Source organism: Bombus impatiens, unplaced genomic scaffold (genome assembly GCF_000188095.3).
Source record: "Bombus impatiens unplaced genomic scaffold, BIMP_2.2 scf_0136, whole genome shotgun sequence".
In the NCBI taxonomy this organism is placed as follows: domain Eukaryota; kingdom Metazoa; phylum Arthropoda; class Insecta; order Hymenoptera; family Apidae; genus Bombus; species Bombus impatiens.
In genome coordinates this window covers 1,963,585-1,989,258 of record NT_176555.1, presented here as the reverse complement: position 1 = coordinate 1,989,258, position 25,674 = coordinate 1,963,585, and the positions used below count along the sequence as shown (strand labels likewise).

Genomic DNA, 25,674 nt, shown 5'->3' with positions numbered 1-25,674 from the left:
AAAAAAAAAAAAAAAAAAAAAAAAAAAAAAAAAAAAAAAAAAAAAAAAAAAAAAAAAAAAAAAAAAAAAAAAAAAAAAAAAAAAAAAAAAAAAAAAAAAAAAAAAAAAAAAAAAGAAAGAAGAAAACGATTTCAAGCTACCAGTACGCCTATTCGCTAAAGATATCACGTTCCATTCATCGATTCGAACACACGCGTAGCAGGATCGTTTACAAAATTCAACGTGTCGTTTGCAAAATACCCTGGATCTGATCGCGTGTTCCTTCCTGTCGTAAAAAAAATCGTATCATGCTCGAGGGAACACGCGTTTCCAGGCATAAACAGGCGTCTCTGGTGCGATCAGATCGCGATCGGGTTCGCGTTTGTTTTACGACTAGTCGATCGCTTCCCTCAATGCGGCAAGCTGTTCCTCCCCGAGCTTCACTTTGTCCTGAATCTCACGGCCGTCCACGATCAGCTTCGCCTTCATGTTGATGAAGTGTTGATAATCCGCGAACTCTTCTTCGTTCAGGTACTTCGACAGAATCGTCGATACGTTCACACTGCGCTTGTCGATGTTGCTTTTTAGGATTTTCGCCTCTTCCAGCTGATCCATCAACTTGTCTCTTTTACTCTCCAGAATTTTCTGCGAATAAAAATAGAATGCTCTTTATTATCGTTCGTTGTTAAAAATTACTTCGAGTTTTCTAATTGCTGCAATATGTAGTAGAAGCTTATTTATCTGAATTCATTGAGAAACAGTAGTTCATGTAATTGAGGTTTATTGATTTCCTCCTCTATCTATGATTTCTCTTGGATTTCTATTTACTTTAAAGTTTTTACTAGAATTAATTTTTAACCACGTAATGGAACGTATTGCATAAGATCTTGTCGATAAATCAAGACGACTTTCTGCCTGGCACATGATTAATTGCACCTGCATTCTCCGTCCTTCCTGTTCAACAATTACAAATCGCCTTACGAAAGCACGTAACACAGCGAGTCGATGACAACGCAAGGACGCCGAGTAAAATTTCAATAAACGCGTATTCACTCCAACGCGGTCCGTGTTTATTTAAAATATCTTGCTTCGACGACAAATTATCGCTGTTTGCTTCGACCGATCGACCTTGTATCCTACCCGTTTATCGATTTACGCGTACATTTCCAGAAAAAAAAATTAAATATTAATATCCGCGCATTTAATTAAACTATTACTCATTTTCTGTCGGTTCTTGTTCAGTAAAATTATTCACGTAATAGATTAAATACATTATTTAAATTAAAAATTTACCCTTTCCGCGTGATCAGCCGGCATTCCGTACAGAGCATTCTCAGCTCGAGCCAATCTACCGCTCAGGCCAAGAAGAAGGCTCGTGATCTTGCCTACTTCCTCCACGTGGAGCCGATACTTGGAAGCTTCCGCTGGTCTTGCGACCGCGGTGATCCTCGTGGCGACTCGCGCTCCCAAAGCTTCGTTTACATCTCCCTCTTCTCGCACGGCTTCCTGTTCCGCTCTCAGAACCACCAGCTTCTTGTCCAACCTCATCATCAGCTCCTCCTGCGAAGAAAATCGACAATGTTTCAAGGATTCGCCCTTTTCGACCGCGTGACAGAACGCAAGGGAAGCAGTCCGTTGTTCGCGTCATTTTTAACACAGTTTGATCAATGGGAAGATGAATTAGGCGACAGAGGATTAGAATCCTGATGACTTGATGCGAAAGGGAAAGCAAGGTACAAGCGTATGTCTCGGTTTAAGAGAGTTGAAGGATGATTATATAGAAAAAAAGGAAGAACTCGGTTCCGGGAATCGTTCGCATAAATTAATACATTCGCAGCTGGTAATTTTAAGGAAAGTTCCTGCGATTAAAGAACGAGTAAGAATTTTAAGAATGTACTTTCAAATATCCCATGCCTTATCCTAGTTACTGTTGTTAATTTAAGTAAACGTATTTTCAGAGTTATCGATCATTGAAGAGCTTAATGAAAAAGGAAGCAATAAAACAAAACTTTGAATCGACCAAATTATTGGAATTTTAGTTCTAGTATTTCAAATTCGTAGCTATAATGGCTCTTAAAGAGCCGCGCTATGTTTAGAAAATAAATGATATATTGTCCATATTTCTCACAGAACTGTAACTCATTTTTCAGAAAACTTCTCGATAGATTTCGTGATCTTGGTCCAATTAGATAGGATTTATCTAATCATATTTCCAAAAAAATCATTAAAACCGTAATATTACGTCATCGACCACTGGGCGTATTAATACAACTAACTCCCTTCCATAAAAAATTCCTTACCTTTTTCTGCCTGAGATCAAGACTGTCTGTGGGAACGACAGGCGGCGACGAGTCTTCCTGCCGCGTCAACCCCTCGACGGTCACGTCACGCGTGTATCTTGTGAGGAATCTCGCCTTTCCTTCGGATGTGGTGAAGTAAGCCGATGTCGGGGACAGAGGACTCGTCAAGTCCGCCGATAATGGAGTGACCGGAGTAGAGGGTATCGTCTCGTGCCTGCAACAAGCATAGTTTCCATCTTTAAATCATTCGTTGGCGACTGGTCTTGATGTAATCCTGGCGATCACGGGCCACAAAAATCCTTGAGCAAAATTCGTGATCGTGGACGACACGGATTGCATCAGCCGGCAGCATGACTCACGATCGAATCGATCGGCACGTTTTGTACAACGGGGAACGTCGCACGGATGATTTACTGTCTCCATGCAAACGCATGTCTTGTCGCGCGGAACCACGTGGTTTCTCGTAATACGCTCTGCTCAGAGTTTGAGGAATTCGAATTGTCGTGGTTCTCCGTTCGTTAAATGATGGATGGCCACGTAGATGGAGCACGACTAAAGTATTTAAGTTAGATGCATTCTCTCGAGATACTACAATACTATACTATCGGAGAATCCCTCTAGTAGTAATTAATCGCTCGCCTTATAACACAATATCGAGTGACACACATGATTAGAATCAGGATTACGATTAAACAAAAAGAAGCTTAATTTGAATTTTGAACAAGCAACAGTTCATCTTAATGTTATGCATGTTTCGATTCCTATAATTCCCATTAAATTTCGATTCCCATAAAAGTGTAGAATATATGCAAGTATGTGAAAGAAATAGCGAGAAAAAAATATTAAGCGAATCTTCGGAGTTCCTTTTTATAGCCGTTAGAAAAATCGCATGGCAAGGGGTTAGTCGTACTATAAGAGCGATTTTACAAAAGAGGAGAAAGTGATAAAGAAAGGAAAGCGCGGTTTGTGGCAGTTCGAAGAGTAAGCCCACCGATTAGCCGACTGTAACGCTCGACTCGGCTCGCTCGTTGAACTGCAGGGAATTAATGAAAAGCGGAAGTGGATGCTGCAGCGAATATAACCACCATGCCGCGTTTACGCGCAGATCTTACGCGCCGCGCTTCAAGAAGCCACCCGTGACCGCTTTCGAAAGCGTTTCTGCTCCACCGGGGTGTGGTAGGAAGCTCTTTTGCTCGGGTTCTCCGTATAGTTAACGAAGCAAACGTTACAAAGTTGTACCGGTGCCTACGGGGAAACGTTAGTTAGGCGGAACGACTCTAGGGCGTATAGTTAGTTAGTTCGCTATGAACGGATCAGCGGATGTTCTTAAGTCGGCGATTAGTTCAGATTGTACGGGAGTAGGTATTGCGAAAGGGAACATGGGTTTTAATGTACTTCTCCGTATCTTTGGTCTCCATGGTGGACGTGTTCTCGTGGCGTGGAGATTGTGACGACAACCGCGAGCTAAGATCGAGCGAAACGATGTCACTGCTAGTTCGTGTGAGACTGGCGAACGAAATGATGCGTAGACCACCAAGTAGCTAGCCTAACAATATCATTTATGGTTAGTTACGTAACCGCCTTGCGCCTCTAGTACTTTCTCCCGGCGCGTGCCAGCGAAAATATTGTCCTCGATTGGTCGGGTGGTTCCAGATTGGCGGGAAAGGGAAAAACTCGTTTCTCCGTCGAAATTAATCAGTGACAACTTTAAAAGGCACCGAAGAACGTTCGTGGCTTACGTTTACTAACTTAATCGCCGAAAACTATTTTTCACTTTTCTTTTACGAGAAGCAAAATGTATGAAGATATTAAATTTTATTTCAAGATCTAATAGCCTTCCTGCGTTCTTTGTATCATTTCCAAACCAATCATCTTTTTATCGTTAAAGAACTTTTAAAGTCTGAGCACGATATGTGACTTCAATTTTACGTTCGATATTAAAAATCATTTTGTTTGCCAAAATAAGAACAAAATTGGAACGTAAAAATTCGAGGATAATGACAGATTCATCGTTCCTTTTCGCGATCTCGTAAAACGTAATCAAACAAGAACACGAAAGAAGTAACGACAGATATATGACGGACGATTAGAAAATTATAAATCATACAAATAGTCCAGACAATTTATCCTGTGTCATCGATTCATACCGCCTCTTGAAAACGACAATTATATCCCGACGTTAATAGAGTTCGTTTAACGATGCCTGACTGGGAATCTCGCGGTCACGCCCACGTAAACGTCACTCGCCATCCAATAAAGGTCCTTTCCATGAGCGACGACCTCTTTAGTCGAGGATCTTGTTTGCGGTGCAACGTGAAAAAGGGAAAACTCCTTGACACCGTTCCGCCGCGACCGAAGCGGGAAATTTTCTGGAATCGCGCGAATTGCCCCAATCGTGAAAATTTATAAGACTCGACCGCGTTTTTGTAACTAGATCTGTATCTAATCCCGGAGATCGGGGACTCGATTGATAATGCTGCATGGTCGAGGTGTTCGGTGAAAGTGGCAGTCGCAAGTTCGCACATGGAACAACCTGTATGAAATATCGACGTGGCGTATCGTCTGGGACGATCGGTTAACATTTATGTAACGATAATGAGAGGAAACGGCGCGGATAGCTGAGAGAACATGCAAATGATAGTTTCAAAGTTATGGAAATTATAGGATTTTGCATGGTCGTTTCAATCGAACATCGCTCGCTATGAGTTTAAAGTAATAATCTATAAAGTGAAATGCGGCTTAAAAGTATCTTCTGAATTTCAATCTATCGTGAAGTATGCTTCTTTCTACGATTCGTGACTATTATCTCGGGACTATTATCAAGTTATCATTATAATTTGGAACGATAAACATACAAAATTTATATTATGTAGATTTAACATTTCGAACTTTAATCTACGGATCCTCGCGGTAATATTTCCAACGTCTAAACAAGGAACAAATAACATTCCTTTGTACAACACACGCGGGAATCTCCTTGATAACCAGTTTCCAAAGAGCCTCCAATTATTCGAATTACAATAATAATACTCACTTTTTCTCCTCGTCTCCGTTCTCGGAGCACGGGGTCGTCGGTTCCTCGAGGGAGAGTCGGCGCCTAGGTCGCGGTTGCAAGGTCGCTTCCACCCTGAACAAACCGGTAACATAGTCGGTAGGCTTTTTGTGCTCCGGCGCTGGAACTGATAAGAACAAATCGTTATACGGCTTGATTGTTCTGTTCAGCGAATTTCTGCATGCTTGGAATCCACGTGCGAGCATATACGTTGTACGTGAAGAGGAACCGAGCTAAAGGCAATAACGACGCGTAATTGAATAATACGGTTGACCCGTCGATTGGTTTAACGCTTATTAAAATAAAAGGTCGACGGCCCGGCCAGTGGACTCCACCTCGTTGCAGATGACGCACGAGCGCAACAACGGACGCGTGGTAGATTTGTATGTAACTAGTAACTACAAACTAGCTTGCGTATCTTATCGGTGTGTCCGCGAGTGTCGTATGAATGGTAAAAATTTCGACAAGCCGATCGAAGTCGATGACACTAGCCAGGCTAAATTTGCTCGCGATAAGTCGTCGATGGAATAGGAGAATTACTAATATCGATGTCTGGCTGACTTTTATGCGACGTAATTGTCTGGAACGCGGGTAATCCGGGATCAGTCTAAACCAGGGATCAAAGACCCAATGATGAAAGAATAAAATGTGACAGATATAAAACATGTCTAAAGATTTTACGTTCGACCGAAAGCTAACGGTATTCTTTAACTTTTTTTTTTTTTTTTATCAATAAGATATCGATGAGATCACAACTCACCTAGAAGAGGTACCAGTTTGTCGTTCGGATTGAGCTGGCTCGCCAAATCCCTGCCCAGTTCCTCACATTCGATTTCTTCTGGCAGTTTCTTTCGGCACAGTGGAATTTCCTGAGTCTTGGTTGGTGTTTCGCACTCCGTTGGCTCCAAGATCTCGGTCTGCGAGGCAGCGTCACTGGTAGCAGTATTCACTCGGAGCACAACTTCGGTACGTTGCAACAATGTCAGTCCCTCTATTCCTGGTTGAGGCGACATACACGGTGATACCGGAGGAGATGGTCTGTCTTCCTCGACCGGAGAATTCCTCGACGACGATGAAGAAGAAGCCTTCGACACGCTCGAGATCGAGGACGTCGAGGACCTTCCTCCGGATCTGGACTTACTCGACGAGGAAGATCTGTCTACTCTCAGCTCTATCTCGTTCGTTTGACTCGAACGGACGGGCGAGCTAGATCTGTTCGAGGAACCAGTGTTGTCCGTTTGTGTAGGACTGGAGACTTTTCTGTTGTTAGGTGAAGAATTGTCGCTCTTAGAGAAACTGTTGGATAATATCCGCGGCGAAACACGAGGATCTGACGATCTACCGGACGAAGAACTGGAACAGCTTCCAGATCGTCTCGGTACGGCGCCTCTCGAGCTGTCTCCTTCCATCTGATCCGGTGTTCTAGGAGGTGAATTGGTCGGGGCTGCAGGCCTTTCCGTAACGGCCGACGCCTCGATGGAGCTTCGAACTTCGTGACCTCGTGGCCAGCAACTGTCCGTCGTGATCGTCATTGTCGTGGATGCCGACGATGTCGTAATGCATGTAGTGATCGTGCTGGTCGACGTCGACGTAGCGTTCATTCTCTTCTCGTTACGCCGATTGAGCAGCTCGATGTTCTGCGAGGTCATTTCGATGGTGGCGCTTCGCTCGCGGAAGAAATCCTCCTCGACAACCGATGAGGGCGCGTCCATGCTTCGACTCTGTTTCTAATTGTAATTTATTCGATTAATCTTTCGTTCAAGTATAACAGAGACGAAAATTTTCATAGAATTAAACGTATATAGATTCTAAATATTTGTTCACAGATGATGGATTTTTCAACTAACGAATAAAAAAGTAATTACTAAGCTGTCTAGTTTATGACTTTATGGGAAATTAAAATTTTTAAAGATGTACATACGAATAGCGTAATATGAAAGAGTCCGGTAATTACTAAAATAAAATAAATACAGTAAAATTTTCTTCTCTACTTCCTTACTACTTCCCTACTACGTACCATAAGAAAACAGTAAGTACTACGAGTACTTCGAGAAAACACTACTCACTATAAGAAAGAATATATCAATAATGGCTGTGCTGTTCCACCGGGGTAACCTACTCCAGCGAGGATGTATCGGTACAATACGCGCTAAACGTCCGAAAAGAAATATTACCTCTCTGTTCTGAGGTAGGGGTTCGCAACTGGCCGCCAGCTTCCTGCGTTCGCGTTCCAGCTGTCGGTTCCTGTCGTTAAGGATCTCGACGCTCTGGGGCGACAGCCGTTCCCTACGTTGCTCATAATCGTGCCTTTTCTCTTGCTGCCTCTTCTCCTGATGATGATGATGATGGTGATGATGCTGATGTCGATCCTCCAGGTTATCGTTATTATTATTCTCGCTGGTTCGTGATCTCGCCTCACTTGACTGCAGTTTCTTGTTCAAATCGTGCGACAACTTTCCGATCACCTCCGCCGAGTGTTGCTGCTGTTGTTGTTGTTGTTGCTGTTGCGCGGACCGTTCCTCCAACCGATGATGAAGAGCGTCCACGCTGTGAGACTTGGAAAGCTCTGGCTGTTGCGGATGATGATTGTTGTGATGGTGATGGTGCTGCAACGGATGATGAGGCGTGACGCGCAGAAGAACCGGATCGTCGTGATCCCGCGGCGGTGGCCAGTCCTCTAGGCGAGATGTCGGTGACATGGTTCTTTTGTAACTGCCCTCGGTGTCGGGCGCTCCTCGTTCTCGACGATACGCCAAGTAAGAGGCCTTCGATTGACTCCTAGGACGAGAAAATGGGATGCTTACGTTAGGAGATCCTGACGAAGTTAGATCGCAAAGACAGTTGTTCAGAAAGTCGTACTTAAATTTCGTTACGCACTTTCCGAACAACTCAACTACTTATCGATAACCTACTTGATCGACTAGTTTCGTTGTGCAACTACAAAAACATTGTAGGAGTTAGAACCAAAGACCCAAGGAGTTAGAACGAAAGACGAAGAGTAATTATTCGTCTAACGCTGGCTGTTTGAAAAGTTTACACCGTGTGATTTACAGTGTGATCGATTGCGAAGTAAGACAGTTAGCGTTGTAGATTAGGATCGATGCAATCTTTAGGGATTTTTGAATTACATAACGATACGCATCGACCTAAATTCTTACGGTTTTCTTATCTTCATTTTTATGCCGTAGGGTATCTTAGCGAAGATGATCCACCGTCTAGCAAGACAAATACTGTTCTATATTACAATCGCGTCTTCGTCATTTGTTTGATCCGGCACCACGCCCGAAATTTCCGTTATTGCTCAGCTATCAAAAATAAACGGACGAAAATAGAGCATCGCGAAACAGGAAATACGCACATGGTAAGGTTCGAACGTAAATAGTTGCGCATCTGTTCGCTTTGATCGTGCGACTTGACGTACCTACGACTACAAGGTTAGGTTATACTTGAATTTCCAGTTCGCGCCTGCTTAGAGACAGGTTCGTTCGAATTTCGATGAGGTTCGTTCGTATGAACTCGCGTCTGATTATCCAGAAGGCAGCGTCTTTCTAACTGGACGCGATACACGTTGATGGTCGGAGAAAAAAGTGGACGATTCGTAAACACGCGATTTCCTCGAAATTTAGATTCCATGTTCTTTCTCGAACGTGTCACGATTTCTTGTTCGTATTTAGTTCAGACGCAAACGTTCGAGAGCAATTACGAGTGATAAACTTACGCATAATTGCTCTTTGAACTTTTAGATTCTTTTCGTGACCTGCGGAATTTTTTATTTCGATATCTTTAGCGAGAGGGTCGTGAAATGGCAATAAGCTTGAAATACGAGGCAATTCAATAGAATGCAACGTTTATGTTCAGCCGGAGGGTCTGCTGCTAGTATAACCCTATTAATACTCGATAGAAATTATCTGCGTACATATATTCATAAGCGTAATTACTGCGTCGTGATCAAATTTCGAGTATTGGCGGAATCGCGATTAAACGGAGACCCCCATCCACGGACAAGGCATAAATAAGCATACGAGCCGATAGAATGGAAATTCTTTACCGATCCCATTTCTACGCCCATATTTAATACACTTCGCCGCGATATTTACGTTTCTGCGCGTAATTGACGCGCAATTATACGCTAGAGAATTCTAATAAAGCCAGTGGAACGGGACGTTTGCCCACGTCCATGAACAAAATGTCGATTCCGGCTCGTTATAAATAGTATATTCTCTTTTATTCGATGTAATTTATTCTCATATTTGCAATGGCGCATGGGATTGGCGTTAAGGTTTGTCGAACCTATTCGTGATTCCACGAACGGAACACAAAGTGCTCTTTGGCGAGCGTGCCGAGAGTAAAAGTGATCCATTGTTCGGGTGCCTAGCTTGCGAAATTCTTACCAACGCATCCGCGTCGATTAATCGCGAGGCGTGATTGATTAATCCGCAACGATTCACTTGTCGTCCCTTTAAATAAGGATACGAAACACCCTATAGTCGGATTATAATGCAAGTGCAGCTCGATGAATACCGGATACGACGAGAGCGTGTTACGTGACTTTTCCGCAAAGACGCGTGCGCGTGGAAAGTGATCCGATCGTCGGGATGACGGGTAACGCTCTCTTTACTTGCCTAGGATCAGACGAAATTACGTAAGCAACGTTTCGTGCGAAAGTCATCGTAATCGGAAGGAAAGTGTAACATCTGTTGGCAGATCTAGTATGTGAAACGCTTTGTTAGAGAAGAGAAAAGATCATGTAATATCTTTTAGACGAACGATTTACTAACTATTCTTTGAACGTCGGAAGAAAAGAAAGAATGAAAGAAAGAAACTAGGACGTAAGCAAATTTCTATTTTAATGTAGGTGTCAGTTGAAGTGGTTCCTTGGCTACCGTTTATGGTATGATCTTTAAATTCTATCCTTCTTGCCATTCGAAAACGATGACAAACAGTATAGCAATTATCTCGGTCTCGGTGCAACCGTTCGGTTGAAATCAAAGTCCGTGACAATCGATATCTCCGATGACTTATCATTAATTGATACTTAATTTCTTGCAAGGTAATAATCGACGTTATTGCGGTTCGATATCTATGTCAAATTTGCTCGTTTCGATCGAATCTGGGCTGATATTGTCATGCTCCGTCTGTCGGTATATCGTCATCGCGTGCCGGATTTACGGCCCAAATATAGGTGTACTTTGAAACGTACATGCGTAACAAGAGTAATGCGAAACATGGTTAAATAGCTACGCCTCGAGTCGCTTTCTTGAATTAATCAATCGCGAATACTATGTTCGATGAAACATGACTCGATTATAATTAGATATAAAAATCTAATCTCTTGCGATTCTTAATTAACGATTTATATATTACTGTCTCTGTTTTGTACTTTCTTTGCTTGATGGGAGAAAAATAAGTTTTACGAGTCACATGATTCTACATAAGGGTTTACGCGAGGGAGGTATAAGACAGAAAGGTAAAACGGAAACTTTTCTTCGAAGAACTGCTGGACTAGAAGTTCACACGGCTATCTTGCGCTGGATTTCTGTCCCGTTCTGGTTAGGAACGTGCGTGGCTACCGGCGGAAAAGAAAGTTTTTGTCGTAACGAGGTAGTCCGAGCGAAGGACGAAAGTAAAATTTGCATCTCGATTCTAATCACGTGGTTGACTCGACACGATTTTGTCGCGATCGGACCAGAGAACTCGACACCAAACAAATCGTCATAATTTTGTCAACAAAGAACGCAAACGGGTCAAGCGACTCTGTTTAAATTTCTTTTTAAAACCTTCCACGAGTTTCTGAACCACTTTTACGACCATTCTTTCGAATAATACTCATCTCCTCCTTAATGCTTCCTCGTATACGTATATTTAGAGAAAATAAATCTCCTTAATTCAGCGGGACCGATAATTCGGATCCGCAACAAAGTGTGTCAAGTGAAACGCGATTAGTTCGAAACAAAAATGACCGGCGAACTTCCGAACTATCACGAGACCCCGCATCAAACAACAACCATTAATTCGCACTACCTGCGTCACGCACAAAAACATCCTCGAAAATTAAAGCTTCAAAACGATCGGGTCGAGAGTTGGTTGGCAAAAAAAGGAAAAAGGAGGATCTCACGAGAAATCGGCGCGGGTCCGATGCTCTATCATTTCCGAAGCGCGCGATAGTTCAGCGTGAGAACGAACCTGGAAGAAAAATCAGCCATCCCGGATCCTCGAGCACGCGAATCGCTTCCGCGAGCGTTGCGTTCGTACGTATCTTTGTCCTAGAATGCTCCGACCTCCGGAGCGAACTCGATTCGGCTCTGCCTTCGACTTCCTTTTTTTTCATGGCTTTTCGTTTAATCGTCCATAAACGGCCGCGTACCGTAAACGATTCCATTGTAAAATCGCGCGTTACGTAACGTGGCCGTGTAACTCGATGTGTTGCGCAAGCGACGCGGCGCGTGATAGCGCGAGATATAGGTATAATTTTATAAGTATATACAATTATGTAAGCGGACACAGGAGACAGGAGTCGCGACTGCAGGAGATCGCGATTTCCTGTTGCGTTCTCCGATCGCGCAAATTCATCCGCATCACCTATTGAATTCTTTCTTGATTACCTCTTGAGTCGTTCTCGAAACAGCTAGAGAAAAACATCAATTTCCAGTCGGATCGGTGGAAAAGCTCGAACCCGGAAAACAGATCGCAGGGAAAGTGCTTTACAAATTACTTGGCGCTCGAGATATATGCACACGACGTGCTTTTAAACGAGGACTGGTAATAAGGTTCGTTCGTAAAATAAGTAACGAGGCATTTTGCCGGACGGAGCTGACCGCAACGGGTAGCTGGCGAACATCAGGCTTAAAAGTTACTCCTGGTAATGACCATACGTAACGACGTACACGCACGGGACCCCTTTCACGACACGTGTTTCTCCTCGGTTCCTCTTTTTCTTCCCTCTCGAATGCGGATAATTATCGCTTGGGATAAAGCACGCACGCGAATAACCAGGAGGAAGCTGTCGACGCGTTCGCGTCTTTTTTTTTTTCTCCCCCAGTGTGGCGCGTTTGTCCTTACGTTCTGGTGGTGATCAAGAGAGCTTAATTAAGTAGGCGTAAGCGCGGAAGACGCTACGACGAGGCTAAAGCGTTTCTTTAATCGTGAAACTATGATTTTGTTCGTTTTTCACGTTTTCTGTCTATACTTCCCTCTTTCACGAGGTAAAGGCAGAGGAGAAATCCCAGAAGTTTCTAAAAGTGGTTCATCGATTCTTAGGCTCAGATTAATAGCACGATCAATTAGGAGTCCACTTAGCGAACGTAGCCAATTTCGAAACTTTATTGCTTCAGCTTCCTTACCGTAATATTAAACTGTATATTAGGGAGCTGTACGTATTACGGAATTTGCTACGATTATCCATTCCAAATTCCCTGTCGTAAATTTCCCTAATAAAAACGTCTCGAAATACCGTTGATTTTCTCTCTTTTTCCTTTCTTCGATTATATCGGACATAGTCTAATCCGCAGGCCGGTTTTTCGACAAGCCGGTGTTGGTCGAAAAAAATGATCGATAAAAAATCTAAAAAGACCGATTACGTAAGGCAGTGCGACTCGTTCGATCGTTAAGTTGAAATTACCTATAAATCGTGGGTCGAACAACTGCAGCCTGTAAAAAAAAATTTGCGAGGCAAATAACAATGCTGCAGCTCTGTTGTAGGAGTTAAAAGTAAAATCGGCGAATTATTGGCGGGATGCAGCCTCTTTCGCCCGGTAGTCGCTGCAAGAACCAGTATATCACGGTAATTGATGGTTAGCAGCGTATTTCACGGCCGGTCGCCTTCGATCTATAGCCGAGCTCAAATGTTGGGCGTTTATCTCCAGAAACGATATCGGCTTTGGACAAGCAGATAATACCAATGCAAACATATTGACCCGCTTTTTTCGAAATTCCAGTGCATACCTTTGACTCGCGTTCTACGATCGATATCGATAAGACTTTACGCCGTATAGTCGATGTTTATTCTCGAAAGAGGAAAATTTATGAAGTTATTCCCAGCAATCGCTAGTGTACACGTGCTTGCACCATTAGCGTAATTCGAAGAAATTGTAACAGCCAAGCTTTCAAACGTTCACGATGAAAAATTAATTCGAAAGTGATCCAAGAGAACTGTAATCGCGTGAGACTGCCAACAATGTTACTCCTTAATTTATATTTCATTTATACAGAGAGAACACTACGTTTGAAAACAACATATCTAATGCGAACGCGTTTCATTATACGCGTGAATATCACGTACATCGCGAAATGACATTTACATGCCACGGTATATCGATACGAAATAATACATTAGGAAGGAGCAGCGGATATTCGAGAATAATTTAAGTTTGTCTGGATCGTCACGATTTTATTCCATGACTGCGAGGACAGATAGAAGTGGCGTCAAAGTGCAATATCGAGTACGAAGATTCTGTGTAAGAAAATGTTTGCATTTGTTAGTCCTTCGTGTGTTTTCACGAATTTCCGCTTACAATCGTTTAGCTAACTCTTTCGTGCGCTATCGTCTGGATCTGAAATAATTAGGCTTGTTGATAATATCTTCTTAATACTTTCATCGGTTGTCAGTTTGTTGCCACGACCACGACATCGAGTTCTCGACCGATTTGGAACCAATAACGATTCCGTTCTCCTTGCCTCGATTTGCTTTATTCGATGCGATTACCAGTCCCCCGGTCCACCGATCGGGGAACATTAAATTCCAAGTAAATACCGATGCGTGTATTGTGTATCGAGGCACGAACAAGAACGAATCGTTCGTGCAGTGAGATAAACGTCGTTGAAATGTTCCTCCGAATCACGAATATTCCAGCAAGCTTGAAATTGGTTGCCTTACCAATTTAATACGTGACCAATTAAGTTCGTGCAAAGTGGAAAAAGTGGTTTTCATGTTATTTGGAGGTGTCTGTTGGGTTGTGAGAGGCCGTGTTTTAAACTGGATTTATTTATCATCGTTTATTTGCGCGTGGGTATGCGGACGAATACGTAAACCTTCTGATAATTAATTAAATGCGAGAAACACCGAGTGTTTACTTCAATAATATTTCTTCAAGACCGGGCGATCAGTGACGCTCCTTTACAGTGTATCGACCGATCGATTCAATAATTTAAAATTTACATGAAATACTTAGTTTGTTTCTCTTTTAGGAATCTTTGGTATATGATTTTACGATACTTGACCTATTCGTATTTCCAAAACATGGTGCTCTGAGGGGCGGGTCTCCTCTCTTTGCTTAACGAACTTTTGATTTTTCTTCAAATGAAATGCTACAACTAAAGTAAAAGCTTTCAACGCTGGATCGTTCCGTAGGCTCGTGAAACATCGAATGAAAGTCTGTGGATGCCAAAGATGCCAAGATTTCGTCGGTTAAAGCCATTGAGATCGAGTTATAGTTGGTAGACAACAGCGAAGACAGCGAGTTACAGAACAATTATTACAACACTTCGCTAATTAACTCAAACCGAGTTTGATCACGCGTAACTTCGTCGCCGATACGACGACGACCTGGCGAACCGAGAGAAAGAGGGACGGGCGAAAGAAGGAAGTGCAACAATTTAATATTTATGAGAGCGTCAGGGCAACAGTTTAGTCATTCGGACGGATCGCTGCGGCGATCGTCGTATCCGGTGGCACGAAAGGATGCCGATTCAAGCGAATCATCTGGAACGCGCGTTTTCATGCCGTGAAGTCCGATGCGCCTGTGCCGTGATGGGCTAATACCGCTTGCCGCTTTTAAACGATCGTCCAACTAGAAACGTAACTGTATAAATTGATTCGGTAACGTAACTATTTATCACATAAATCACGCTATGTGCATAATGCAAATGACAACTCTGAAGACTTTTTTCCATTTGCTAGAACGGATTAGAGAAATTAAAAGCCGAGCTCAATGCATAAAACGCTTCGTAATCAGAGAGACTATGACAAAAATATGATTCTCAAATTTTTGTATCCCAATCTCGCTGTCGTTTTAGCAAACGAAGACACTCTGAGAACCTTCAGAAAGACGCTAGCGTAAAAGAAAAAATTATACGTTTCAACGACGCTATCACATTTTCGTCAAATTCAAGAAATTCTTTAACGATAAAAGAATACGAATGAGATAAAAATGTTCCAAAGATCGTAGTGGAATTAAATATCGATACCGATATCTCGAAGCTTTGCAATTTGAAAGATCTATTACTTTATCTCTTTCATACACTTTATCATTAATTCACAAAACACTTGCGATCGAATTCCACTGAAGGTGGCCGACGTTTTAAACCTATTCCATAAACTCATAGCCACCTGTCACCTTTTGTATTATCAGTTGTCGCTAATCAGGCGATTCAAATACAAAGCCATATGGAGCGTTTCAGTCCAGTCATCGTTCCGTAAGCCGCTTGAAAGCCTCGATCAATATTATTATGTCCAACCCTTTGAAGATACTCAGAAGCTCCGAATTATCATCCGTATTATCATACTTTATTCACAAGGGCTTCGTATATCGTCGAAACACAGAGAAACCCTAAAATGCTGGCAAATGATCCAGAGTAACGACTAAGCCGATTTCATGGAATCGCGGTCGCAATATCGATCGGTGCTCGCTTTCTACGTTGAAAAAGTTTATTCAAGATGCCAGGTCGAGTGCAACGTAATCGACTTGGCTATTGTTTTCGCGAGAGCGTTGCTTCAAACGGCGCAGGTGTTAACTAAATACAAATGGCCACGATACCTATGCAGGTATGCGTATGTAAATGCTCGCATCGTGAACGCGTTTCTACGTCGGCTTTGGTTCTTTCGAGGCTAACGACTGACAACCAGCTGTTCGTTTCGGCAATTTACAACACGAAAAGGTAATTAGCACTTACAGAAAAAGACATCACCGGACAAGGTGTACGTCAAACTAAATGAAGACGTTGCGCGTCGTAAAAAGTGAAAACAGAGGTACTGTTTGCCACGAACGTCCTGTGAAACTTTGGAAATTAGAGACTGTCGCCTTCGGCACGTCCGGGAAACGATATTCGGTTCGAAGAACTTTTAATTTCCTACTGAAACAAAATCCAAACAAATCGAAGGCGTTTCACGAAATCGAGTGACCACGAGCTTTATTTCGTTTCGTCATTCGGTTTCTTTTTCTGTGGAAACGCAGGACCGGACGAACAACGGCGACGATGCGAGTGAAATCTCGTGCTGTTTGCGTTGCACGAAAAGTAGGTAACCTTCGTTCGCTGGCGATCTCGAAAAATGCGTTTCGACTTGAGGATATCGGATGAAAGTACGCCTCGTTACCCCGGGAATTGCAGCAGTCACAGTGCTGTCGAGGACACTGTCGGCAATGTTGGGCCGACTTTTTACGAATCGGCAATACGAACGATTGAAATTTGCGGCTCGTTGTTTCGATCCTTGGATTGCTTTTCGAGAAGGTCCGCGACGCTGCGCTGCTCGAAATAATCGTCGAATTTCGAAATAACCGTGAGGCTTGAAATTTAAATTGTTTTATAGATAACTGTGTTTCTTAATCTTGCAACGCTGTTTGCATCCAATCGTATTTTTTTATCGATATAAACCCTTTGTTACCTAAAAGGATTTTTCTTTGTAGAAACGAGAACGAGTTTGAAATATCAACATTCAAGAACCACGGTAGAATTAAAACAGTCGATAAAAAATATTACAAAACGCAATAAAACAAATGGTTATTTTACACTTAGGGTAACATCTTGTTACTTTAATTGTTGGCAACAAGCAATTTTTCTTGCCGCGAAGAAACGACCGTCCACAGAGCGCGACGCGTTACTCGGGCACAATTAGCAATTTTCCACGATTCGCTCGAATTTCATCGTCTGCCCTTGGTCTCGCGTCGCGAGTCACGGTTTTCGACCTCGTCTTCATGGAACCCGCTCCTGCGGCCAACGTACTTGTCTTCTCTCCTCCTACTCAGCTCTGAACACCGTGGAGTACTGTTATGAGTAGCAGAAATGCTGAACAACGGGCAGCCATAAGCATCAACGAACAGGTATTTCGCTATTTTCCCATGGTGCACAGCTATCAGGAATCGATCGCTACTACTTCCGTACGAATTCTAAAAGCAGTTCACTCGCAGTCTCACGAAAAACGCGTTATGTCATCGCGACCTGGAGGGAACAATCGCCAATTACTCTATTGTCGTCGATGACGCGGCATCATTCTTACATCTTGCGAACGAAGCTCCGTCGCGACATTTGGATTTTTATAAAGAAGAATCAGCATGAAGAGAAGTGTAAAGGAAGGAAGCACAAGAGTGAGTTTCTGCTCACTTTCCACTGCCACGCTTTCATCCTACTTTGCTACCACTATCAGCACCTGTGATCTTGTTGGAAAGATTTGCGCCTGATGAATTAAAAATAGGAAATGGAAATACTTTACGTAAACGATTTCCTTCCGCCGCGGAACAAAATTTATTCGCAACAAAAATAAAAGTTATTTCCACGTACCGGAGGAAAGATGAACAATGGAAGTTTCATAACTTTACCTTTGGTCTCGATCAAGAAATTCCAGAGTGTCTCTTGTAAGTTAAACACGCCTTTAACCTGCTTATCACGAGTTTGAAGGACACGCCTGTCCAGATAATTGTAAGGCACTCGAAATTGAAGATAACTGAAAAGTTGGACGAAGGATAAAGTTTCTACGAGCGTAAGCTTTTACAATCATGCGAGAATTTGCATATTTATCTCGCGAAATAGAACCTTGACGTGACATGTCCTTCGCTTCAATTGCTCATCGCATTCGAAACTCCATCCTTGTGTTACGCCGTCCGGTCTGGCAACTTATACCACACCCAATGATCAACGATCAATCGTTTCAACAACCAAAAGATGCAAATGATCCATGAATCATCCTGGAAATTCTTGTCACCCATCGTGTTAAAACGTATCTTATTTTCAATTCTTTGTTGATCGAAGCACAAAAGAACATCAAATTATTCGCGTGTAACAATGAATTCAACGTTCGAGCCGTCCAATACGTTTCGTTGATTTGCGTCACAAACGATGATCGTTGTTCAAACCGATGCAAACTTAGCGATATTCGTTATTATCGTTTCTGCATTTAGCACGAAACCTCGTGAATTTCTTGGCGCGCGATTAATGGAAACTAATACGTTGTTTCGGCTCATAAACCTCTCGATACGAAGGAGGATTCACTTTCGCGCGTCAGTCGACGCTTATTTCCATTCAAGGTCCCCGTGATTCATAAGCGTTTATAAAATGCAATTGCACGCTGCAAACAAACGCATGACAGTCATCAGCCTACTACGCTCGTAACAGCCTACATTTATTATAAACGCGCATAAGCGAGACGGGAGTTGCGTTGTTTTCGTAACGTGTGGAAATTCGGGTCAATCGCTCGATTCCTCATCCACGCGTCTTCACAACTATACAGTTTCCTGTTTTCGATCTTCATGTTGGTACACGAATTCCATCTAATTTTTCGATAGCGACAATGCAATAGTGATAAGTTATGCACCTTCAGATTTCCCACAAATTTGAGAAATTTACTTGTGATCGTTATTTTAGAGATAAGAATAAGATAAACGTATCTGTGTTAAAGAACAACTAAAAGTATAAAGGAAATGAGAAAATTTTAAAACGTTGCGTCGATGAATAATGGCTTGGAGTAACACATCAGGCAGTATTGCCTTTGTTTCAGTGAAAACCATTTGATAAAGCTCGTATCTGTGCGTGGGAAGAGTGTTATCGGCGTTATCAAGCCCGCATGACAGCGTTAACCTGCGTACTTATCGCTCGCCCTCGGTAATATATTTCGTCCGAACTTTCAAACGCGTTGCGTACTATTCACCGGGTTCTTTTTGTATGGGTATACCCCTAAAAAAATTCTACAGACGTTGTACAACAACGATTCGTGCTTAGTGCATTCGTTTCTGGCCTCGATAAATTACGTTGCGTCCTTGGCGCCCTGATACAATCCCTGGAAGATCCTTGCAGGAAGTTGCCGTAAAAAGAGGAGGAACATTTGCTACACGATTTCGCTTCGATCAGAATCCTTCATTTAATTACAAACAACGTTAATTACTCTCCGAACGACACTCGTGAATTAAAAGGAACGCGTAATAGATCATCTTGTAGCGGCTGGTTGCGAGAACAATTAAGGCATTTGTCAGCGCTTGACTTCGCGTTCGAGACCAACGAAAGGAAAATTATCCTTGAAAGTTACGGGCTAATTACCAGATAGAAATTGGTGTTCAGCGCTCGCTGTATACTCATAATATCGCATAATAATCGATTTCAGCAAGTTAACTCGACGATTTACTTCACACTTCTTTGAAGGTTCCGCAAATACTGAAATTTCTACGCGTCCGTTTCACGCGACACATTCCAAAACGATAAACCGTGCACTTGACACGTATTCCAATAGCGACGCTAGTCGTTGAATTAACTTTACGAGGGACCGACGTTTTCGTTGTTATGTCATTAAACGTAGCGTGACGCGCTGGTGCAAGTCCATGATGGCTTTTTACGTAATCCCACAAAGTCTGCGGGACAGGGTCGCGACACGTTTCACCGTAATAAAAAGTGCGCGTTTACGAGCCGGCCAACAACACGAACACGTGGCTACCAATCGACTTTCACGTTCTTACAGGTTAGAGATAGGCCGAACCGCAACGATCGGCCACTCTACTCGTTTCTGAAATTTTTCGCTTTACTCTGGTCGCGTTAATTCTGCGGTAAAGTCAGGTACAACTTGGTAGAAGAAGCGTGTCGATCGATACCTCGAGATTCGATAAGAAGCGACCTGTGGACTCGTGTCGAATTTCTCAGGGAAACGTGAAACTTTGGTCGAATTCGCCGCTAGCGACGAGCATGATGAAATATAAACTACTGCGAATTTTACCATATCGAAAGTTCGATCTGGCTTGCATAATTCATGAGTTTGTATGAAAAAATAAGAAAACCCTAGGAAGATATGATTGGAGCATTCTAAAGTCCAAATCCCTCGAATCGTGTGAACACGAGTTCGCAATAACTCCGAAACATGCAACGCTTTCACGAATCCATCGCAAATACTCGTGAAAACCGACTTCGAAAACCCGAAACTATTAGCAGAATCAGCCCGCATAAAATTGAATTCGCTCGTGGTTATCGAGCCACTTACGAACAGTTACCTTCGCTCTATCGATTCCTCGTCAGTGTTTCGATAACATTCAAATGACAGCGCTTCCAATTATGCATTAGTCATAGCACCTTATACGCAATAGCAGTGAGTAGCAGTACAAAGATGGTACCATCAACAATCACAAAACCTTTCACGAAAAGACGTCGTGTAATTTCATCGGCTCGTCAATTCGCTACGTCAACGTGATCAGGGTAAATAAAATGGTCGATGATCGGCTTCGTGGCCTTGACAGAGCCGCGAACGACCGTAAAGAGGAGGCTGCTACCAGGTTGCGTAGTATGTTCCTTGCAAACGACGTACAGTGATTCATGCTCGACCCCGCGGCCCTCGTTCGTCCGCCATAACGGTTTCAACGTCGATTAAAATACGTAATGGACACCTTAATTGGTGAGCGACACGTAACGCGTGCCTGCACGATCTAAAATCGCGGAAGTCGCGGTTGTAAAACGTCGTCTACTTTCCCACGCTTCGAATTAATTGCTCCCTGACAGACACCGTGAAGGTTTTTCTTCTTGCGTGCTGAGTAATTCATACATTTGCCATTCTAGAAATAGTTACTGTGGTTTCTGACAAGTGGCTAATATATATTTTCAATAGGAAGAATGACAAGAGCACGTGGCAGTCAACAACTGACCGATGTTGATGATCACAAACCGAGAAACGTTTGAAAACACGAAATCGGAGTCGATCTAAGCTCGTTTCATCGATCCAGATCGATTACTTGGTCATTTGAGTAATGCCTCGAACGAGTTGGTTACAGAAGCTAATCTAATTGAATTTGATCTATTCGAGTTGTTTAAAACGTGTCAGCGAACTCGAATTTCTTCGACGATTCGATGTCTGTTTAAGCTGCTATTCGACTGTGGCTCGGTTCTCGAATTATTCAACTTATTTGTTCGGATCGATTTCACTCGATTCCACCTCCATTCGAACCTCCAATTACAAATGAACCGATCTGCTACACCGAGAACGTAAATCACCGGACTAGAATCATGTGAATTAATGAGGTCAAAGCGAGCAAGCTACATTTTAAGTTCGAACGCATAAAACGCAACGGCTTTTAATCGAATGAGCATCGTGCGAACTTGTCGCGTGTTCAGTTGCTTGTGGCACGCAAACCTGCCCGTTTTTACCTTTAGTTCATTAATAAAAACGACGATAAAAAAGTCGTCGGGGCGAAGATGCGAACGGTGAATGAATTATATAGATCAGTCTTCGTATTAACGTGGGACAGAAAGAATCGTCCAATAAAAGACAGATATGAAAGTTATATAAAAGTGGCGGATAAGACAACTCGAATCTTTCATTTGGAATAATAAATCTGACTGACGCGTATCCACCTCGCATATTGCTCGACGAATCACATACGTTCTCAGAGGTGGAACAGCAGGAAGCTGAAAGTGCAACGGGGCATGTGTCAAAAAGAGATACTCTCAGTGTCGACGCCCACGCACGTGCTGACCACGTCAATCAAGCAAGAACGATTTCTACTGAAACGACAGCTCGATGTGTTGATTGGAACAACATTTTAAAACAGTGTTGCTCTATACATTGATTAACTTGGACGCGGAAGAACGATGAAGACGAAGGAAGCGAATAGAGCGCGAGATTCAGGTTCTGCAACATTGCGAGATCAGTGTCAGCAGATTGGCCTCTTTTCCGATCCGGAGAAACGACTAACGCGGAGGAACGGAGCGTAAAGGAACACGTAGAAAGCATTTGTCAAGAGGCCAAGATCTCTCGGTGGCATGTTAAAAAGCGGCGAAACAAACTGGCACGGGCTATCCACAAGAAGTACTCTCATTTTCCATGCTTCGCTGGTCGGAGACAAGGTCCTCCAAAGGTTCGCGAAGATGCGTGCTAACAACAGAAGAAGAAGAGTGCGTGCATTGGAGAATGAGACCGTGAATCGGCTCAGTGGAACGAAGATGACGGAGCGAGGTTGTTCGAATAGTAGAGTAAGATCAATCGATAGATAGTTAATTGTCACGATCATCGCATGGAAATCGACTGAACTGGGATTGGCGGTAACTTCGACCGTGCATGGAGTTGAGCATTAAGTTGACGGAGACGTGCACAGCACCTTCGATGTTTTGTCTCGCTTATACCTGCGCACTTATCTTTTCTCAGGAATATGATTCGTAGAAGGCTGTTCTTCGTTTTATTGCACCTTTCGTTCGCGATTTTCTTTCCACTCGTGGAGACGTAATTAGGAATGACAAAGACCCTTATGCTTCTTTACGACGACGTAAAAATGTTTTAGTGCTTTCGGTGGAACCCTCTTCCGTAACAGAAGACATCTAAGCGTACGGAAATGGCAACAATGTCCAAATTTAGCTTCTATCTCCAGTTTCAATGCTAAGATATCTTCAGAAAGATATATGAGTTTTCCAGAAAACTTACTCTGTGTATTTATGCGACGAAACGAAAAGATTAATAAAAAGTGGAGTTGATCACTTAGGCTTCTGAGAGGCTCGTATTTCGTCTAAAAGTTCGAAGACAGCGAACAAATACGTCTGAAAGAGCAGGGACAACACTAAAAGCCGGCAAACACCATTACCAGAGTGGTCGAGTGACAGAATCCTTTCTTCTGAGACGCATAATCGCAGAGAAGTTCAGAGGTTGAAGTTGTCGTGGTTTTGTCATGTCTTGAAAATCGATGTACCCACGCTGAGGATGGCAATCTCGAGACCTCGCGTGCCGAGCGTTCCAATTTTACTTTTCCCGCGACTCGCGCACGATCGTTGTCTTCTCGCCTCGTGCGTCTGTTCGTTCCCGCTCGCTGTCTGGCGATACGTTCCAACCGCGAACGAACGAAGGCTCGGGTGAGAGTACATCGTCGCAGGATGCAATCTCATGTGGCAAGTGATCGAGGTTATTTATAGACTAATTCAACCGTGAAACTATGAGCGATAATGGAGACGGGAGTAAGAATGGAGAGCAAGAATGTTCCCTTTCAGCAAACATATTACTTTTTTGTTACACGAGAAGATAATAAGCAAAGACTTGGTATCGTAGCGATTAGCGGTGTAATGTCGGAAAATATATAAACAAGCAATGAAAAGATGTAAACTAATAAATTGAAAATGTTCTTCTTGTCTAAAATATTTTTTCTATCATTTCAAAACTGAAGTTTTATCATTTTCCTCCTGTGCATTTGTTTCCTTTCATTCAATTTAAAATTACGAAACATATGAAAAGCCGTGCTATCGATTTCGATAAAAGCACAAAGCACTCGATCATGGAGGACGTGTGAACGCACAGTCGCTTCGAATTAATAACAAGAAGAGAAGAGAACAGAGCAGTAGCTCGATAACGCGGAAACAGCTGCGGCGATAAAAGGGATCGTGTTCCTCCGTCCCGGCGAGGAATTGTAACTTCTCCGGGTCGCTGGTGACAGGCATGGAATTTACTGCGATGCCTCTGCGCGTGTACGCTCCTCTTCGCCCGACCGCGACGTGCGAGCACGTTCGTTCTAAAAATTAATGCCGAACCGGATGACGAAGACTAATTGTAAATGGTGCTGCCAATCCGTGGGAATTCGCGCGTTGATTAAATCGCAGCCGCTATGGCGATCACAGCTGCTGCCATCGCCGCCGCCGCAAGAGGTGGTGTAAATGATGAGCTCGGCATCCACGGGCCGAACGTATTAACGATTTCCTCGGAACGAATTAGGAAACGTCGATTTGATAGAGCGGCCGTTGCAAGAATGTGATGCTTCGCACTGCACTATGCTTGGTGGAAAATATTCGTTGCGAGGATAATTAACGATCGCCAGGCAACAGGCCGTGTTTAACCCTCTTTGAGCACCGCCATCGCCACGGATCGGTTATTATTTTATCCGTGAGACAGTCTACTACGTTTTCTTGCACAATATGCCTTATTAGTTTCGTCGATTAAATAGCTACTGATAGAATCAAATTAGTGGTTTCTGGAATGTAATCGACACCACCGTGATTAAAAATTTTTATAATTATTATTGAATCGTAACTTGTTAATCAGATGATCGGTTATTGATATGGAATACTAATTAATGGACGTGCATGGTGCTTGGACTATTATTAAGTAGATTGAAAGTAATGTCCAGTACAGTTAGTTTGATGTGTATAATTTATCATAATACAGTTGATTTGAGATAGCGAACTGGTATAATCAATAGCCAGGCACGTACGAAGAAAAGGAATCGATCAGTCGTGTTTTTCGAATCAGGTTTCTAATCAATGCAGCTAAATTAAGGAAACCTTTTCTTCGGGAGAGTAATGTTCTCTTCCTGTTGTTGCTTGGAAATTCAACGTTCGTTGTATGCCCACGAATCTAAACCTAGTTCTGAAAGGTTCAACCGTGTCAATGGAAAATTGCGATTACAGGAATAATCTCTGAGAGCGTTGTTAACATACCGGCGATACACGTACGTGAAAAACGTCGAGAATAACCAGAACGCAGAAAGAAGTCGACAGTACGGTAATTATAAAAGCCAAGAAGAAGAGGAATCGGGTGAAAGAGAAAGAACAAGAAAGACAGACGAGGGAGGTAGATTGCGAGTGAACCACCTCGGATGGAAAAGTAATGAAGCAAAATAAAGAAGGTGAATGGTGGGAACTAAGTAGTCATTCCGAGGCGTTGAAAGACAAAGGATAACGGAAAAGGGGATTTTTAAGGCGGTTAATGGAGAGGCGGTGGAGTGGCTACGAAGAAGTCATGAACGAGTCGCTTCGAGCGAGGAAAAGAATTCGATGCTATTAACGGTAGCGAATGCGAAAGGGCATACTGTTAAACGCCTTAAAAGTCTTGACTGGTGGTGTTAAAGGTCCGTTTGGCACTGGTATTACGAGGATTATTACGAAGATATCGCGTCAAAGTGTGACGAGCAAAAGCCTAACCGGTGTGAATTGTGAATCGTTTCCGTGTAACTGGCACGAAGCCACGGCTCGAACCGTAGCCAAGTTTAATATCGTTCGTTGCTAAATTACTATCCTTCCGACGAATCGATCCGTCTAATATCCTTTCCCATATTTTACGAGACACTTCAGAACGTTCTTCTCCCGGCTGGTAACGAAGCTGCATCGGAACTATTTATCTTCGCGGTTACCTAACACATCGCCGGAGAGGTGAACGGTGCAAAAACACTGCTGAAACACCGTCATCGATCCAATCTG

General features: G+C 43.0%; 1 protein-coding gene across 2 annotated transcripts in view; it reads right to left on the bottom strand.

Annotated features, from left to right (window-relative positions):
• Positions 1-94: 94 nt before the first annotated feature.
• The window catches only part of LOC100747839, a 126,165-nt gene continuing 100,585 nt past the window's right edge, over positions 95-25,674 (bottom strand). For both annotated transcript variants that reach the window (XM_012381886.3, XM_012381888.3), the window contains exons 8-13: positions 7,506-8,109; positions 6,092-7,058; positions 5,314-5,458; positions 2,280-2,493; positions 1,273-1,539; positions 95-624 (exon numbers count right to left, since the gene is read on the bottom strand). In XM_012381886.3, coding sequence (XP_012237309.1) covers positions 373-624; positions 1,273-1,539; positions 2,280-2,493; positions 5,314-5,458; positions 6,092-7,058; positions 7,506-8,109 — 2,449 coding nt within the window. In that variant the 3' untranslated portion in view covers positions 95-372. The remainder of the gene's footprint in view (positions 625-1,272; positions 1,540-2,279; positions 2,494-5,313; positions 5,459-6,091; positions 7,059-7,505; positions 8,110-25,674) is intronic.